The following is a 20158-nucleotide window of genomic DNA, read 5'->3' as shown; positions in this document are numbered from 1 at the left end:
AGGCAGCTGTGCAACGAGAGGCCTCGCTCTGTCCTGCCAAGCCCACCTGGAGCTGTCGGTGCTTGGGTGCTGCCCTCACCACCAGGGATCAGCTGGAGGCCACCTGCACCAGGAGCCACCTCGAGACTCCAGGCTCTACTGCAAGGGCCCCAGCGAGCTGCTGAGATGCCTGAAATGCATCCCTGTGGGGCTGGGGTTGTTTTCAGGGGCGTTTCTGGGTAGGAAGGAGCTGGCTGGCGTCTGACTTACTTTACAGCGCTTTATCTGGAGGAAAATCCACCTGAGCCGACTGTTGAGGTTTATAACTCCAGGCTGGGTACCTGGCTCCTCGCTGCGCTGGGACTCGGCTTCTGCTCCTGCTGAACGAGGCAAACATCTGCCAGCAGCACGGGGCTGCTCTTACCTGCTCGCTGTCTTTCTCTTGCACTTTTTCTCCCCTCCTGGCTGCCCGCTGAAGGCCCCAATGAAACTTGTCCCAGGTGTCTCCGTCCTCTCCACAGGAAGGCTCGGTCTGTAATGACTCCAACAGCATCATTACTTGCCTCCTGCTGCCCAAATGTCAGTAACGGGATGCCAGAGCATTGGTGTGCCTGGAAAACGTTTCTGCTGCCCAAGTTAAAGGGTGAGGCCAGTCCAGTGCTGCTGATATTTCAACCATGCGCCTCCCTGGCTCCGGCATGATGGAGAAGGCCACACGCTAAGAAAAAAATGTGGTGTGTAAGAAGAGCTTTTCTGCAGCAGCTTCCACACACACTGAGGAAGTATCTGGGGCTGAAGCAGGACGTCAAGGAAACCAGTGAAATAAAGGAACTTGGGGAAGGAAACAGAGAAGTGGAGAGAAAGAAAAACAGAAATTACCCGTCAAACCCTTCAGAGGTGAGAAAGGAAGAAAATCTAGGAGGAAAAGGGAGTGAAAAGGAGGGAAGTTGTGTGAATGTTGGTTTGCATCAGCCTCCTACCTGGTGCCTTCCGGTCCGATGGCTACAAAGAGTACAGCCATGCTGGTTAATAAAAAAATGATCCTTTATTTTAAATGCAGCTACTGGCATGGGTCATCAAAATAGACTTTGTAATAGTTACTTCTGTTTTTTTTTTAAATATGAGGTGACAAATGACAGCTAAAAATTTAAACTACACAAAATGTCCTAAAATTGTAAATTAAAAGAACTAAATTTAAATACCGCAAATGACAATTTTCAGAAGATAAAAGGGAATAAAAATATTTTCCAGATGAAGTAAAATAATTTGGCCAGTAAAACCATACTAAAAAAAAAACACATGTAAATTAATGAGATACTGCGCATGAAATACTCAAAAATGACTCTGTCATTCAAAAGATCCACAAGGCTAAAATCTCACGATTTAAATTACACCGCTCTAATAATTTCTCTTACTTAAAAACAGTTCAGTTATCCAGGACAGTCCGAGGGACCGCGGTGGGTCTGTAGCAGGGCTGCTGCTGTTCCTGCTGCGCCCGACTCGGGGCTGGGGAGCGCCCGCAGCGCCTCGCAGCGGGACGTCTCTGCGGGGTCCTTGCGATGGCCGTGGTGGGGGTAGCAGCAAAGGGCTCCTCGCAGAGCCCTCCAGAGGGACCTTGAGGGGCTGAAGGGGCTCCTGGTCTTGGCTCGGTGCACCGGGCTGGCTGGCTCAGCTCTCAAAATGCCACTGCTGAGGCAGGGACCCGTCGCAGATGGCCATGGTCACGTACCCTTTGTGGCTAAGCGGGTCCACCACCTTCATGCACTGCCCCACGGAGACCTGGTAGAGGCGGTTGTTCTTCTAGAAGAGAGGCACACAGATGGGATTCCTTTACTACAATTGCGTCCTACTCCGCTGTCAAACTGAAGCTGAGACTGATGCTTACAAAGGCTGACGCTGCCTCAACTGTGGGCCAGGCCTAGTGCAGCACAACTGGCTTGGTAATTAATCTCAGGTGTAGTAATTAAACCCAACCCCGCTGTCCTATTAGTGGTACTGTTGCTTGCCAAGGCATTAATTCCGAGCACCATGCTGTAACTACGCCAGCCACACCGCTTACCCCAAATGTCCACTGCTGGGAGCCTCCAGAGCCGTGGCATTTCATGAGACGAGGTGGATCGGACGAGCGCGTTTCCGACACATCCAGGCAAAGGAGATTATTCAAAATCAGCTCGTGGTCTTCGTTGTAAACCCAGACCTGAGAGGAGAAGGAGAAAGACTTTTATCACAGCGTTTATCACAGAGTTTTCAGGTGTCAGAGATGCACCCTGCGCTGCTTCCTGCCTTTTTTCCAGCAACCAAAACGCAGCTGCAGTGCTCAGTCGCCTTCCCAGCCTCCCACAGCAACGCCCCACGCCCAGACACCTCTCCAAGGCCAAGCTGGATAAAGCAAGAATTCACAGATTCATGTTTCCAAGATCATGCTGGGGTTCCTGAATTCACACAACTCCTTCAGGAGGCTTCTCTGTTGTCACGCTGAAAACCACCGCACCTCTAACAGCCATCTGCGTGCCCTCTCCCACGTGTTAATGTGGCACAAGGAAGTATTTGTGGTGCTGGGGTAAACCACCAGGCACCTTTGGTTGCTGCAGTTGGTGCCCAACCTCTGCTGGCTCTCACTGGCTTGCTGGACATGACTTAGGGCTGGAGGAGGCAGGGCCCATCTGGTCGCACTGCAGGAGCTGCCCTCCTTGCCCCTTGTGTCTCCACGAGTTTCACGCTGTGTATAAAACATCGAACTCCAGGCAGCAAAAATCAAGCAAATAGAAACAATCCTGATCCCTGCTTGCTGGGTGGTTTGATGGGATCACACACAAGCTGCTGGGTGGAGCTGTGGATCAGGACAATGCCTCAGGTGGGCAGCAGGATGGAGAAGCACGCAGCTCCTTCATTAACCTACTGCCTATTGAATGTGAACGGCTCCCTTGGAGAAATGCAGGTGTCACAGTAGCATTTGTCCCAGCCTCAGGAGCTCTGTGCTTGCCAGAACATTATTCCTGCTGAAAGAAGAACAAGGACGGAGCCAAACCCCAGCAGCAGGTGGAGGTGGTGAGAACGGAGACAAGGCTGCAGTGGCACCACCTTAATCAGAGGCTGAGAAACAGCAAAGAACTCACAACAGCACTGAAATCCTGTGCGATTCGGATTAATGAGGCATTTAGGGTAGGAAACAAATGAAGGAGAAAAATATGCCCAGGTTTGGGACACGTTATGGCTCCCAATTCAGACTGGGGTACCACTGTGACCTTGCAGACTGGTAACAGATTTGAACACAGGGAAAGCAAAGCCGGGCTGTGGGGTTTTATTGTGTAACTGAAGCCTTTGCACACTCCAAAATCTATTGAGTAGGTTGCTGCTGACAGGGGCAGGATGATGTTTAGCTCACGGTGTTACAGACTGGCAGGAACAGCACTGAGCACACAGAAGTCCATGAAATAGGTTGGAAAAATCTTCCTACAAGGAAAAGGATCTGCTCTCCTTTGCTTTTTGTCCATGATTTGCTTGGCTTCAGGCTCAAGCCTAGCAGCAGAAGGTTGGCCTGTGACCAGTAAGGAACCAGCCTGGGATTTAGAGCTCAGGTCTGGGTGATGGCTTGCCTTGTCCTTCCTATGTGTCTCCTACTATAAATTGGGTACTTTTTTATTCTTAATAAAAAAAAAGACAAGTTACAGGGTATTTTCATTGGGCATCCACTTCCTACCACCTGGGAGTGCATCACATGCACAGTTCTGGTTGTAGACATGGATCCTGCTGCTGAGAGCAGCGCTGTGACTTGCTGCCCCCAGGGCCCCCCTGACTGCTGCACACACCTCTCACCCTTTTCACTGGAGGCAAAGGGAAGAACTGGGATGCAAGCAGACTGTGACAGCCTGCTTCTAGTTTCAAACACAAGCAAAGAGGCAGATGTTAAGGAGAAACCTCTCTCCATGCCACCAGTGATCTAAGTTGAGGTTAAATACGATGGTGAATGGTGCAGGATGGGCTCCTTTCCAGCATTTGCTTTGCTCCATAAACCCCTGTATGTCACAGTGGGATTTTTTTTTTTTTTTAATATATAAATCACAATAAAGAGACACAGAGCCACAGTATTGTTTTTTCCTTCAGTATAAGATTTACACAGTGATTAACATAAACATCTAATAGCCAGCTGAATTCTTAGAGGAAAGTCAAGTGAGGGGAGGGCTCAGATGGTGCCTCAGCCTAGGAGGATAACCCACATCACCATCTCCTTTTGTGAAATCGAGTCAACTATGTGAGACTTAAGGTCCAATGTCAATACAGGCAACTGCATTAAAACCCACGACCCCAAGCTAGGGCAAATAAACAAACCAAGGAAGCTGCAGTAGGCAGCAGAGGGAAGCTCCCTGCCCCTAAGGAACAAATATTTCAAGGCTGTATGGAGGCACCAGGCTGCCCTTCGGCTTTCAGAGTGCCATGGGGTGTAGGAAAAGGCAGGGCCGGCCAACTGGCATAGCTTCACACTCCAGAGACATGGTCCAGAGACTGAAGTGTGCACGCTGACATTTATGAAGTTCTACAGCAGTGTTAACAGAGCTTTTCTGAATTTTTTCTGCCCAAATCTGTTCTCTTTCAGAGTCCTGCTGAACAGAGCACAGAGGCACACGCTCGCAGACCTGGCCACTTCCCAGCCTGACTGGCGACAGTCGTATTTTTAAAGCTTAGTACGTTGCTAAGTTATAGAAACCTGGAATTATCCAAATGAAGCAAATGCACAGAGGAAAATAACCTCTTTCTAAGCAGGAGTAGAAAAATACACATAACTCAGCAGCCTGTGAGGAGATTTTTTGGAAAAGGAACTTGGCTTTAAGCAGTTGGGTTGGGAAAAGGCAAGCAGGCATCAGACAGATGACAAACCCATGCCAGATCAGCCCAATGCCAGATCACAAACACTCCCACGGGTTAGTCCTGTGTTGGCCATTATGCTTGCTTCCAAAACCTTCATTCTTCGATGCTCCTCTTCCAAGTTTGTCAGTACCTTACTTCGTTTCCTTTGGGGCAGGCTCTAGTACAAAGTACTCCAGCACCCTTGACATCTCCTCACCATCTGATTAACCTTAGACATGATGGTTTTGAGTAGAATCCACTCCACGGTTAATTTTTTAAGGCTTCTTTTCATGCAAGATGAAATCATGAGAGATCACGTCTGATCTTCTCAAGTCCTTAAGTATTTTCTAGACTCCTTTGACACCTGAGTTTTTATGGCGTTCAGAAGGAGGTCAGACAAGAAGGAGAGTTTACTTTGGCAAGCTTGGCACTCCCTCCACTCGACCACACCTCAACTACAAATTTCCATTCCACGTTAGTCTTCAGCTTGCAAAATTCACATTCAGTATTTGTGAATCTCAGCTTCTGTTACCTCAGGCTTTTTGCACTACTGAATCCTCTCACCTCTCCTACTTGTGCTATTTCTAACTACAAAATTACACAGACAACCACCTTCCAGTCAAAGGAGCTGTGACAATGAGTCTCAAGAAGACCCAATTTTGTTTCCCAGCCCTTTGCGCACTCTCCCAGGTAGAGTTCACCTTGCTCCTTCCTCTTACTGAGCAGTACCGTGTATTTTTTCAAGTATTCACAGAGCAAAAGTAGCCTGGAAAGAGATGAACAGCAGCAACTTATTCCTTGGGGAAAAAATAACTGGCTTCAGAGGAAACCATCACCAAGTGGCATCACATTATTTCCACAGAAAGCACAGCCAAGCTGCAGTACTCACTGCCACAGGATGCCAAGAGCTTACAGGAGGTCAAAATACAATTAAATGCTCATGGAAAAAAAAAAAAATCAAAGGCTATTGTCGAGTTATTGTTGTGTTTCTGTACGTGAGCACCCTAGGGACAGGATAGCTGGGTACCTGCCTTTCACCAGACCCAACACAGGCTTTTGTATTAAGGCTGAAGGCACAGAACAGATGGTTCTAGAGCAAAAATTAAAGCTGTTGGCTTTTTCAGCTAGTGTTACTAAAAATAGCAACTAAAGGCGTGCAATACTCAGTAAGTTTCTTGCTGTATTTTATAAGCTGGAGTTGTTAAGCGTTCTTTTTCTTATGTACCTAGAGCAAGAATGGTCAAGAAGATGTGAAAGGCAGCAGGCTGACATACTCTTGGGATTTATTAGGAGAGCAAAACAAGTATAATGGCAGAATACCATAGTGTTGGTTAACATACTTGGGTGAAGATCAAAATATTTGTTAAAGATAGCACAGCCAGTTGTTTTTTGTGAGAATTAATTGCTTGGTTTACTGCTAGTAAACCCAATTCATGACAAAAACCAGAGAAGAACAATCTGAGCATTAATTTGTCTTCCTCAAAACTGAAAGGCTAACTGCAGTTTTCTGTCTCCAGGAGAAAAAAAATCAGAAAAAAGGCTTTGATAAAAGAGGAAAAACAACAGGTTTCCTCCTCCAACCATGTGGCAGTTCACTATTAGAAACAGCACATGGAAGAGAAGGGAAACTGACTGTGAGGACCCATTGGTTCTTACTTGGGACATCATCCACAGGGAAGTCATTTCTGCTTTCTCCTTCACAGGCTGCAAGGCTCCGAAGGCAGCTTAGCACCTCTGGCACCATGATCGTGCAACCACTGGTGCCAGCTGGTTACAGTTACGCAGTCAGCAGAGGCCATGCCGTGACCCAAATCTTGAATCCCATTCCACCTTCAGTTCATCCAGGAGTCAAACAAGATTCAAACACGTGTCTACAGCCGACGACACTCACCCTGACACCATCCTCCTCTGCCATGTTCAGCTGGTGAGACCACAGGCAGGAGCAGAAGGTCCCAGTAGTTGACAGACTGCACAACTTTGCTGCATTACTACACATCGTCCTGCTTCTGCTCTTGCAGTTTCCATATGCTGAATGCTACTGCCTACTTCATGGTTAGTCTAGCACAACCCTCCTTTGATAAAGCTACGCTGCATTGCATCTCCTGCTCCATTTACCTTGTGTCTTTGACTGCTTTTCTCTTTAGAAGAGATCTAGATTTTAAGACTTGGATGCCATAACACTCTCAAGGCAGCTCTTAGCTAGATAAGAGTCTTTAAGGTATTCAGTGAGAATTTCTCTACCCTGGAGATTTCTTTTTACTGGAGGCCTGAATTTCTGTTGCCTGAAAGAACAGAAGTGGAATAAGAGAGACTTCATGCAGTGATACAACAAATTCTTGTTAGATTTTCACATCCCATCTGTGGGATGTGAAAGTGTTTTCTAAATTCCTTAGAATTCCTTCTATATAGTAACAGCAATAAAATGTTCATTCACCCTAAACTACCGCACAACACACAAAGAACAGCAGGCCAGGAGAAGGCTGCCTTGAATCCAGCACGAGGAACTGGCTGAAAGCTTCTACAAACTCTGCAGTGTCAATCAGCAGATTACGAACCCCTCTTGAGGACCGTCTTCAGCCACACACAGAGATTCAGCCCATAAAGACAGAGGATTATGATACCCAGCACTCAGCAGGCTGAGTGTTAAGTTCCACAGCCTCCTCTGCCAGCGCTGTGGTTTGAACAATGCTCTGGGATCAGCCTGCTGGCTGATGAGATGTTACACCGCAGCATCTGGCCAGCAGGAAGGCGCATTAGAAATCTGTAAGATAGCTCTTCAGATAATCAGGAATGTCATACCTGGTTCTGATCGTTGTAGTCGCAGTCCCGAACCACTACCAGGCCTCCTTTCTGACTCGGGTGGCCCTGGGCAACCAGGCATTTGTTGGTTTGAAGGTGATACAGCTAGAAAAGGAAAAGAGTTTGATGGGCAGAGTAAACAACAAACATCCCGTACCAAACAGAGCATGTGGTAATACTTTGCAAGCACGGTGTGCTCACAGACGCACACACAAAATGTAGTAAGAACTCTTCTTCCCTTTTAAAAACACCCTTTTGTTTTTCAGATGATTTGAACAACAAACCAGCATTAAATAGTTCCATTTTGCTTTCTAATTACATTCAAGTTTTCCCTTTATGCTACAAGTGCAATACACACAGCATGGCTCAGCACATGCAGACCGTACTCCATCAAGTTTCTTTCCCTTCTTCACCCTCCACAAAAGAGAGGTCCCAGGTAGTGACAAATCAGGGCAGAAGGGACAAATTTAAGGACCTCCCAAGTGCCCATTCCAGTTCAAGTGTTGGGGAGCACGTTTGATAACCCTTGCAAGTGTGGGAGATGGCAGGGTGACAGATCTGGCATGGATATTAAAATAATTACCCCCAATCTGCAGCTGGATGGAGAGTGAGATGTATCTATGTGCTGTCCTGAGCTTGGGGCCAGGCTGACTAATTAGCCAGTTGCCTTTTTATTACCAAGACATCGCTGCCTTGCCATTTGTATCGATTCTGCAGATTTTTTTTTATAAACCAAGAGACATTTCCAGTAATAAAAAGAAGAGCTGCTCCATCACACGACAGCAAAAATTAGAGAGCACAAACAGCAAATAATGCTCTTCTCTAAACACAGTTTCTGGAAATAGCTGTCCCAAGACACATCAACAACAGCCTCCGCAAGCGCACCATGTTTCGCCTGTTCCCTCTGCACATCTGAAACAAATTACACAAAACCTTCTAAGTAACATTTCCTCACACCCCAGGGACTTCGAGGAGAGATCTCATTTTCATCATTCCTCACTCAACAGTAGGCTTTCAAACCACACAGCTATGCGACTTCTATATGATTTTTTCCCCCCCTTGTTTTTATTGGCCATAATGATCAGCGTTTGATAACACTGTTAAGAACTGTCACGATTTGTGATCATTACAGTTCTTCCCAGCTGTCAAACCAGCACTTATCTCTGGCCCAATTAGTTGTTGGGAATAAGCTGGGATTTGGAGTGATTCATCCCGAACCCTGAAGAGTCTGGCAGGCGGCGGTGACATTGGCTGATCGCTCTGTTCCTTGTAGGCATCTGGAACTAGTTTATGCAGCCATCGGAGCCAAGGCTCACGCTCTCACACAATGCTGGGCATAATCCTCGAACCCCAGAGAATCAAGCTCAGGAACTGCATTTTTCTGTGTCTCGTCTCCCTCTTCTTAAAGGATACACCGAGTTTGTCCTCCAACTTCAACCATAAAAAAATCAGTGTGGAAGATTTCCCCTTACTGTTCTTGGTGCCTCAGTAGCCTCCCCCCAGATCAGCCTTTCCTTAAACTTGTCTGAATAAGAGCAGAAAGCCATTAAATTTCATGGAGAGAAATTAAAAAAAAAAGAGTCTGACTAGGGGAATAACAGAATAACAACATCAGCTCATTGCATCGGTTGTATTCCGGGAAGTTAGCATGCTTGCCCTAATAAATAACTTTACAACTTGGCTGGGAAACAATTATAAGAATACTACACGAGTCGTGGCTTCCCAGGCAGCTGCTTCCAAGCAAAAATAAAAATCTGATGATGTCAATAGGTTGCCTGTGGGCTCTGGTCCTCCAGCCTGAACGTGCTTATAGGACCAGCAAATGTCCGTAGGCAGACTGCATTACCTTGTGGAGAGTGCTACACCACTACTTAATGGTGCCAGCTGCTGAGACAGATGATGGTTAGCACAGCCCTGCCCACATCCATTAGTTCAAGAGGTCCTCTCTGAGAGGGCCTTGACAAAGTTGCATCAGGTTGGAAGCTCTCCATTATTTTGGGAAGCACAAAAAAGCACTTGTTAGCCAAATCTGGCACTGGAGAGAACAGATGCAAATACATGCTGGCTTTGCCTTTGTACAGCTCTATGAAGGCAGGTGTCAGAGCTAAGGCATGAATCTTTAACAGGATTTCCTTCATGAATACACATCAAAATATATTTCTCCCCTTCTACTTAAAAAAAAAGGGAGCAAGACATTTTTGCTTATTATCTAGGAGCTGAGACTAAAAAGGCCACCATAAGGTGCAAATGGTCATCTTTGCAGAAGATTATCTGATGAAAGCAGTGAGTTCAGAAAGCAATTATATTGCACTCTTATCATAAACCAACAGAGCATGAGTACTTCAGGCCAAATCTCTCTTTATCCAACAGCCACGAAAGCACACTCTAAAGGCACCAAAACTTCATAACTCAGAGCTTTAAGGTAAGAAACTTCACTGAATAGTATCTATTCTGAAGATGACCTAAAATACAGATCTTTTTACCTTTTTTTAAAAAGCACCTTTTCCTAAAGGCACACGTTCAGTTACTTTCAAGTCGATTTGTTACAAAAACTAAAACTCTGTGCTTTACAGAAACAGACTCTCCTTATATTTCAGCAAGTCTTTCTGAAAAAGAATCTCTAAAGACAGACTTCTGTATTTAAGAAAGGTTATCTTACCCTTCCACGCTGGATTATTTTTGGTCGTTTCTGTGCTCTATTAATAAAAACTGGCTGCGGAGCTTTGGCATTGGGCCCAGATATTTGCATCTCAGGATAGATGTTATCTAAATACCACTTAAATGATTTGCAGTTCAATCTTTTTCTCAATTCTATACGGTCGGTAATGTTTCCATAGTTCCTCGTCCTTAGCTCAGGTCTCAAAGCAAAATACTGCTCCTGTATTTAAGAGAAAGAGGTTGAGGGAGAAGGGGAGGAGAGTAATTTCAAATTACTGGTTTCCAACTTGCAGAACTCAAGAGTTTTATTTCAGTGAATTTCATTCATCAATATTACTACCAGAACTAGAAGAAAAATGCCCTCAGAGTCCAATTCCAGATGAATTTACAGAGTTCATAGAAAAGGCATGGTATTTTTACATCAATTCATTTATCAGATTATTTAAAAATCGGTTTTCAGGGCACCGAGTTGTGGTGTTTTGTTGGATTCACCTCTGCTAGACACCTGGAATTTACTGACAGTAGTGTTGTTCTGACACTTTCCAATTACCTGGTGCCTTCTCTGGACTAGAGATAACAGACTGGATCATCTCAAGACACATCACACATCTGTCCTTATCAAGACCTTCGAGCATTCAGATGGTCTTGATGCATCACTTTTTTAAAACCCAAGAAGGAGGAAACACCAAATACAATGCAATGTTGGACAACTCTGAGAAAGTTTGGAAACAGACTGGTCAGTAGTGGTCTGCTTCAAAAGAGTAGCCCTGCTATTCCAGTTGCCTCTTTTCTGGTTTAAGTTCAAATTTTAGTATCCTACCTTTTATGGATTTTTTTTTTTTTTTTTTTTTTTAATTTCCATTGTATGTGTGAACTGAGATCTATTTCATATCTGTCAAAAGCAGAGTGTAAATTTTGCTCTTTGCCTTCCATCATGCAATTGTATTTATTAAATGCTGATATTTGCTCTTTGCTGCAAAACAGGTCCTCTGTCTTATCTTTGTTCTGTTCATCACACAATCACTTAAACAAAAATATCTCCGAGCTTGCCTTCCAACCATAAATCTGTCATAATGACAGTCTCTGGCAACTATCACGGAATTAGATTAGAAACAGCTGGAAAAGGTCAGAACACAATTCTGTGATAAGGGACTGCTACAATCAGCAGTTTAAGTCCTCTTTGGACAAAGCAGTATTAGCTGGGAACAACAAAGAGTCAATTCCAAGCTGCAGAGAAAGCCGTCATTAATCACAAAACAACAGTGCCCAGACACCAATAAAAGGGAAAGCGATAGATCAAATCTACCGACGTGTTATGGAGAATGGAGATAAAAATTAATGACTCTTAATAGGTTCCTCAAAGTGAAAGGGCATCCAGATAAAGGATGGGTTTTGAAACATAGACCTTTAAGGAATATAAATTTAAGAAAGTATGGCTTGTATAGAAATAGTCAGGACCACAGGAGCTGGCCAGAAAGGAAATCCTATGGTCTCACAATGCAAAACGCCCCCAAGTATCAAAGAACTGGGCTTCACTTTTAAAAGCATGAGTATGAAGGCCTGAAAACAAAGAAGAAACACTCTTGCCCTTGAATCCAGAAGTCGGTCCTGACTGAACACGCAGGGCTAGACAGACCAAGACTCAGACTGCTAATTAAAATGAAAAACAAAAACAAAAACCACTCTCTCACCAACACAGAAACTACCTGAAGGCATACGGCTGCCACATGATATTGATTTGGACACAAAACAATGAGGAGCTTACAAGAAGTTCATTCATCATCTTTTATTTCATTTAAAAAGACATAAAAATGAATCTCCTGCAGGCAGTGTAAGTAACAGGGAATAAATCTGAACACTCAGAACCAAAACCACAAGCCTACAGAATTTAGGATTCTGTACCAAAATTAACATTAGGAAGTCAGAATACAGAAACAAGACCCTGTTAGAAATGCCAACAGACCTCACTGTGATACAGTCCTTAGACAAACACGCCAGTTAATAACTATTTCACGTCCTAGAAACATTTTTTACCTTGTACTCATCCATCCACACATGTGCCAGCCTCAAGGAGTTGTGAGCCATGGTGTCCTGGCCCCGTGGTGAGCCGTAGGGACGTCTTTTGCGGAAAATGTGTCCCACCCTGGAGCAGGGGATGATCAGGAGTCTGCCTCCACACATCCAGATCTGTCCAAACAAAAGCAGAACGTAGCTCATTGTCTGCACACTGACAAGGCTCGCTACCTCCTCCCCTTCAAGAGATACTCAGGTAGGTTTACGTGCAACGATGGAATTAAGTGTCAATAACATTAATGCCATGCTTTCTGACAAGTTACATTACTAGATCTTTGGGTTGGACAAAAAATTGGGTCATATCATCACACCTTCCACTTAAAACACCACGGCTTTCCCAAAACAAATATTTTGCTATTCCAAAACATTATGCTTCAATGACCTATTTGAAATCACTGGAATGTATGGGCTGGGATTTAACTTTCAGATTAAGATATTTGAATCTCTTTGCCTACGCATGAATCACACGTCCACACTTCCACACCAGATAACATAGATCACTCAATATCATCAAGGGAACAGTTTATAATCAATTCACTTTTAAGTGACTGGATAAGATCAGTCACTTTTTGCTTTCTTCACAACTCTTCCCTAGGGAGACAGGGCTTCCAGACCTCATCAGGCTCCCTGAACATACAATTTATGAAGTGCCTGTTCTTATTTTTGAACTCCAAGCTTGATTTCTCTATTTAACAGATTCCTCTAAAGTTTTGGCATATATAGTTTGCTTTTGTTTGCCTTTTCTTTTCAGAGTTTTTTGTTGTTGTTTGTTAACTTCAGTTTTTAATCCCCATTTCATATTTCTTATGGTAGCATCTCACTTTTGGACAAACTCATCAAATCTGCTGATGAATCCATTCCACAAAAGTGAAGAGCTATAGATTGGCATTGAGCACATACAGTTGTTTTCCATCAGGGGAGTGACAACAAAGAAAACAGACAGCCCAATGAAACATCACTTTGAAGTCTCCTGATAATGATTTTCTCATTTTTTTTTCCAGCCAAGCTGAATTCTCTTCAATTTTCCCATTAAAATTTAACTCGAAAATTATTGTAAAAGCTATTTAGTGTGCTAAAGTCATTCTTCCTAGAAATAAAAACATTGGTTTTGGTGCACAAGTAGCTATTCCAGTGCTAAAGAAAGCATAAAGAGGGAAGAGAAGAAGCAAGACAAAGGTTCGTACTTAAATACACATAAAAGCAAGATTACCCGAAAAGATATTTCCAGATTTTCTCCTCCCCAGATGTCCATGCCACTATCATACTGTCCAAGTTCATTAAAGTACTCACGATCCATGGCAAACAGGCCTCCTGCCATAGTAGGTGACCTAAAATGGAAGTAGTTCACTCTTTTAGACAAAACCTGTGATTTTAGCTGGATCAGTTATAAAAAGCTTACATTTAGATCCACTGAAAACAATTTCAACTTGATTATTTATAATTTCTAAGGGACTTCAGTTCTATGATCTCAGCATACATTTTCAAAAGCAGGTCTAAGTGGTGTTTGTGGTCTTTTACTATTGCTTTACTGGTACATCATATTCCTACATACAGTAAACAACCTCGAGGAAGAAGGATGGAACAGGGAAAGAGGAAAAAAAGTAAACACCTGGGCAAGTTTGGAGTCCATTAAATTTTCTAAATTGAAAATTAGGAGCCACCATTAATTAGCTTCTGGTAAAAACAGATCTAATTTCCCCTACAGGCACAAACATGTACACTTAAAATAAGCTCTTCTCCCTCTTACAGGAGCAAGTCACGCAGACTGGGCTTGACTGAGCAAGAAAGAGTAGAACCCAGAGAGCATTTTACTTCCCCATATTATATTAGGTCAAGAAATAACAGTTATGTGAATGAAGGCCTAAACTTGAAGTTATACAAGCCAAGAAGTCTGCTAAAAGAAACAGCACTATCTCAAAATTGAAGCACCAGGATCAGCATTGTTTCATCATCAATGTCACAGTCAGCTAAGTCCTCTAAGTCCTAGAGAAGTTATTTTTTTTTTTTTTTTTTTTTAATATTTGCATACATGTTCTCTTCAGAGTTTCCCAGTTTTCTACCTTGCCTGTGTGTTACTAGAATCAGTCTGTTTTGTAGAAATCTGTATATGATGCCCATTCTACAGTCTCGATTAAATTGATCATCTCAGTTATGGTATGAGCATGCCCTAGAAGAGTATAAAATGGAATAAAGACACCAGGTAAATACGTCATATGACAGTGGGAACACAATTGTCTAAGAACAGGCTTTTTCTCATCTTTGTTAATATAGCCCCATGATTAAACTAATCCTAAATCTGGACTTTCGTGCTTGTTCCCACACAATGTTCTACTACAGTTTCTGTTAAAGCCTGGGTTGAAAGGTTCCTCTCAGTTTTTCCAGCCCCGACACCAGAATTTTTCATTACAAACGTTCCTAGATCATAAAATGTAAGACTTTCCATTTGATAGAAAGCCATTCTCAAAGGTTAAATAGCAGTTTAGCTTCTCTTTCAAAGCAGGCAGAGACCTTGAAGTAGGAAAAGTCACTTTCATACTCAGAAAATGTGATCTCCTTCGATGATGAGGCTCCCTTCAAGTATAAAGTTCTCTGCCTTCTCCATAGGAATTTTTCCTAAAAGTGGGTTGAAGGCAGGCAATAATATTGAAACCAGCAACAAGTCATCTCTAGGCATACTCCAGATTAACTGTGACAAAGGTTAATAACAGAATAAAGATTTTAAGACTTTCTATGTTGGATCCCCATTCAGATTTCCTCAGCCTGTCCTTTCCTTTGAACTTCATAACTGCTACAGCAACACATTACATACAAATCAAACTGTTAAACAACTTAAGGAGTTTCCTGGCTTCTCAAACAGCCTTGTGAGGGGTAGACACGGAAATACTGCAAAGCTGTCAGACCATAGCAGAGAACCTCGTGCTGGAGCTGCTTGCATCAGTCTGAAATGCTCTTCATTTACAGCACAAGAACAGAGAACGAAAAAGACATGATAGCACCCAAGTTCTGTTTCCCTTTGCAAGCAGTCAGTTTATCTTGAAAAAAAGATTAATCCCCTTTATAAACCTGAATTCTGTACCAAAACTGATACCTGCAACTAGAAACAGCACAATCAGCTTCTTCTCACTGCTCTACCAGCGGTAGCTGTTTTCATGAAGGGATTCACACTGGGAAAGCTTCTGTTCTCCTATCTGGGCCCTATCTCTGCTATTAAAGAAAGGTGTCTACTAAAATCACTTTGTAACAGCTACACATCCAGTAGAAACCAGATCTTGCCAGTTCTGCACAGGTCAGACAGTTGCCAATGGTTAAAAGGAAGATGCTTTCAAGTCCTAGTGTTAAGTCTCAGAAGGACTTTTGTATCAGAACGACTCTCAAGCAATTCAGACTGCAAAAACAATAAGGACAGGCTTCCAATAAACAATTTTTTTTCCAATAGACGATTTCACTTGCCACATTGCGCAAAGAGACAGTGTTTTAAAGATGGTCTTCACATCCATGTTTGTTGATTTACAAAGATTTATGACAAATGCTTGAGAAAAAAACACAAGTGAAAGCTATACAGAAAGTGTTGACATAGAAGACTACCAAATGTTGTGTTTTCTCCCATCAGCTACAAAATCACCTTCATATTACCACAAAAATGTTTTCCCAGTCTAGCAATTCTTCAGCATATCATTACAGAAAGTCCAGAGCCTACCCTAGTGGGATCTGTGGGCTATTACTAAGGACAAGACGGTCATCAAAATTACGATTATTAAGCCAAACACAAGACTGGAAACAAACATCAACACAGTTTAAAGCAGAAATAATTAGATATGATACAGAATAGCATAAGCTCTGCTACAGGCTGCTGCACGCCATGCAGGGGGAGCCTTACTTGATCGGAGCAGTAGCTCCCTCAGGTCCTTCCAGTTCTGACACAGGAACGAGATCCCACTTGAAGTGCAGGCCCCAGTTAAACCCCCCACGCACAACCGGGGAGGAGCTGTAGGTGAGCGTGTCGGCGCTGATTATGTCAATCACGGGGCACACCACAGTCCTGCGGTCTTCGCTGATGGGAGTCAGCAGCGGCTGCAGCCACATCTCGTTTACCTCACAGTGGCTGTCCAGGAATACCAGCACCTTTCCTGCAGGGACCCAAGCACACATGACACAAAGATTTCGTGGTAACATGAACTACACAGGAACACATGCATCATTTTATCAGCAGCAGAGTACTGGCAGTATCCTTACAACCCTGTGTCACAGAAGGAGACACCATCTGCACCCAAAAGAGTTTACAAACTGGAGAATCCACAGGGATTAGTTCAGTTACAGAAGGTAGATCCTGGCTATTCACATTTAGCCAGGAATACTCAAGTGGGCACATTTCTTTGGGAAGGTTTTATAGTCAAATATTCCACCCAGATTCAGCAGAGCTGTTGTAACTTAAATGAAACATCAGACCACTCACTCGGAGTCAGGAGGTGCGTTTGTCCTGACACACAGCATCTCTCTTTGAGTGAGACTACAGAGAGAGACAAGGATTGGATTGGGTTGAGTTGGATGAACTATCCCCATGACAAAGCTTTGTCCATTGGCTGTAATCGCCTTGGGCTTCCTTCTTATCAGACTTCAGCACTCATCCAGTTACCATCACAGCTAAAATCCGTAGATTTTCAGATGAGCCATTCTGATGGATTACTCTGCATTCATCCATAACACAGGCCACAGCATTTCAATTCATGAATATAAAGGGACACAGCCCCGTTTCATGAGCTTTAGAGTTATTGTGGATTCACACCAGCTTAAAAGGAGAGTGAATGCACTGTATGGCAGCCAAACCCACCAGTATCAGACCAGCCAGCACTTCAGGCCTATTGGCTTCCACAGGTTTATCAGCCAAGGTCAGAGAAAACAATTTGATCCGTGAAAGACCCTGATCTCAGCAGGTCTGAGAAGTCATCTGAACTTTAACTGCACAACATAAAATCTGCATAACTTTATTCTAAAGCTCTTTTCCACCTCTTCTTAGATGACTTGTTACATTTGTGTCTCTATTAACAACAGACAGCATTTGACTGAGGGGAAAACAGACTGCAGAAGTTCAGAGGAGCAATAAAGTGACTTACAATCGCACTAACTCAAGTGGGTCCAAGAACAGCTTGGGAAGCGTAAGCATGATTTTCTCTCTGGATTATCCCATTACAATGCTAATGAGTAAACACCAATTAAGAAACTTTATCCACCACTCCAAATTATTTGAGAAAGTAGCACATACTTTCTCAGACACCACAAAATTTAACCCAGAAGCATATTATGGTAAAAGGCACAGTGTACAGAAAGGGCCAGATATGTCTATCCCAATTAACACTCACTGCAGTAACAGAAAAGCTTGTGTGAGAAACATTACGAGTATACTGTGAATTAGAAGCCAGCTTAGAGTTTACCCTAATAAGGGAGCAGGTTGTTATTTTACAGCAATAGTTCTCACACAAAAACACACAGAAAATACTCTGTAAACACAACACCCAGGGCAGAGGAGGGTAGAGGGAAGCATTCCTGAGAAACCATTCTTTCAGGGCAGAAATAAATAAAGTTCTGCACTGCCTTACTAAATTTCATCAAAATACTGTATTTTTTTTTCTTGTTTGTTTTAGTATTTCCTTGACCCACTCTAAATAATTAACCCATTTTTATCAAAAACAAACTTACACAGGAAGCAAAAAAACAAACAAATCAATAGCTCAGAATGGGTTAAGAGATACTCAAATCTGGCTCTAAATTTGCCAAGTCATTACTTGGGTGACTCAGAAAAACATGTCCCCCTCCTACACAGGGGAAATTTCCTCAAGTTAATTACAAAATATAAGAATTCTACATTCACATATAAGCAAGGAAGACTTGGTTCTTCCTTATTTCTCATTAAGAGAGTAACAGAACAACCTCAGGTGCAGAATAATTCAGCAAAGCTATGAGGAAATACAGCAGACTGTGTAAATCAGAGTCAGCAGCATGATGTAAACATTTAAATATACAGATAATATTAGCTAATATCTCCAATCATCAGACAGGTATCAACAAATTTACTTTATGTAGCTGTTACAACAGTTTAACAGCCAAAGCGTGATGCAATTAACTCATTTCAAAGTCACTGACACTGAAACAAATCTCTAAAACACCTTTCACCTAAGATAGCACTATCCCAAATCTTTCTTCCCTGGGTTTTACTTGTGTAGCTTTGAAATTGGCATGACATGCAAAGTCCCCTGCAGCAGGATAAAGCAATCACATGTCAAACATTCAACATCTGAAAGAGATGCACTACAGAAAGAGGAGTCACCCAACTAACATACAGTCAAAGCATGTACAGAAACAAGAAGATATACCTGTGGCATGAGAGGCTCCAACCATCCTTCCTCGAATCAAGCCTTCCCGCTTCTCATTTCTGACCAGTTTTGTTGTTTTTGGAAGCTGAGTTTTAACATAGTCAACCAAGTCTTTCTTCAAGTCAGCTAGAAGGAGGAAAACACAGGAGCAACAACAGGATGGATGAACAAAATGGCAGAGTTTTAAGTCCCAAGGTGTTCAACTCAATCTAACCAAACTAATCTAGACAAACTGTATGGCTAGGCTATCCACAGCACCTATCCTGCTGACACGTGTTTCCATGTTTTCCCAACTAACCTTTTGTGTGCTGCCACTGCCTCAGGCTTCATACTTAGTTTCTTGAATACAGACTGGATTGCTAAGACTATCTTGTTGCTCTGTTTACAAAGCCTTTAGTCCAATATCACTCAAGTTAACCAGAACTAATAGACTCAATGCTAAAAGGTATTACAGCTTCTAAAAATAGAAAAATAAATTTAAAGACACTGCACAAAGAAACACAATTCCTCTTTCTAAAGTCTTCTCATGATGACTGTCATTTACAGCAAGTAACAAAAGCCCTTTCACACAGGCAAGTGATGTAAATTACTATGTTCCACACACTAAAACAAACACTGACTCTTTTAAAAAGCACAAAGACACCTTTCATTATCTGTACCTTCATAGCTGATACAACAGCAGATAAAGAGAACTACAACTTCCTCACAGGTAGTTGCTGTTCTGAAATTCAAAATGATCAGAGACACTGCTGACAAGTACGTGTTTTTGAAGGTTTTGAAAAGTTCAGTGAAACCAGTAAACACTATTGTAGTATAACCAACATCAATGACAACTTTAAGAGCTACAATACTTTTTTTTTTTCCTGAGGATCGTGGTTTCTAACATTAAAATGGGCAGCAAGGTTTTACCATTAAAGAGAAGACTGATACAAAGGCTAGAAAAATAAAAGCTAATAAGTTTAAGGAGAAATGAAGATGAGTATAAAATGAGGAAGGAAAAAAAAAGGCAGTTGAGACTTTATAGAGAACCTTGGTATAGGTGCACAAATAGATTTTTAATAGAAGATACAGTGGAATGAAGTTATTATTTTGATGACTGTCAGTTCACACATTAATGTTGTTGTTACCAAAACAAAATACCTAAACAATACACATGGAAGCCAAAGCTGTAGCCTTCAGAAACTACAAGAACTTTCAAGCAGGAAAATAGATTCCCAGAAGCAACTCCAAATGATAAGATCTCAGCCTCTGCGCTGCAAGGTGGTATCATGGATCACGAATGAGAAGGTTTCACATGGCAAATATAGTGCTAGAGAATATTGCAGTACAAAGAAGAGTCTCTGGAGAGATGAACACTGGATTTAACTGGGTCACAGGGATTCTCTCACCTTGTCTTCAATGTGACACAATATTGTCACATAACAGGAAAGTGGTTT

At 42.7% G+C, this 20158-nt stretch overlaps 1 protein-coding gene across 1 annotated transcript in view; it reads right to left on the bottom strand.

The window, feature by feature from the left end:
• Positions 1–1005: 1005 nt before the first annotated feature.
• GALNT11 (polypeptide N-acetylgalactosaminyltransferase 11) overlaps positions 1006–20158 on the bottom strand; it is a 42601-nt gene continuing 23448 nt past the window's right edge. Inside the window, exons 5-12 of the mRNA XM_084283098.1 lie at positions 18723–18848; positions 16232–16481; positions 13565–13682; positions 12316–12468; positions 10283–10501; positions 7624–7728; positions 2039–2176; positions 1006–1779 (exon numbers count right to left, since the gene is read on the bottom strand). Of these exons, the coding sequence (XP_084139224.1) occupies positions 1648–1779; positions 2039–2176; positions 7624–7728; positions 10283–10501; positions 12316–12468; positions 13565–13682; positions 16232–16481; positions 18723–18848 (1241 nt within the window). The 3' untranslated portion in view covers positions 1006–1647. The remainder of the gene's footprint in view (positions 1780–2038; positions 2177–7623; positions 7729–10282; positions 10502–12315; positions 12469–13564; positions 13683–16231; positions 16482–18722; positions 18849–20158) is intronic.

This window comes from Netta rufina, assembly GCF_964035555.1.
Source record: "Netta rufina genome assembly, chromosome: 2".
NCBI classification, from domain to species: Eukaryota; Metazoa; Chordata; class Aves; order Anseriformes; family Anatidae; genus Netta; species Netta rufina.
Note: the sequence above shows the minus strand (reverse complement) of the source record. Positions and strands in the feature narration are given on the sequence as shown.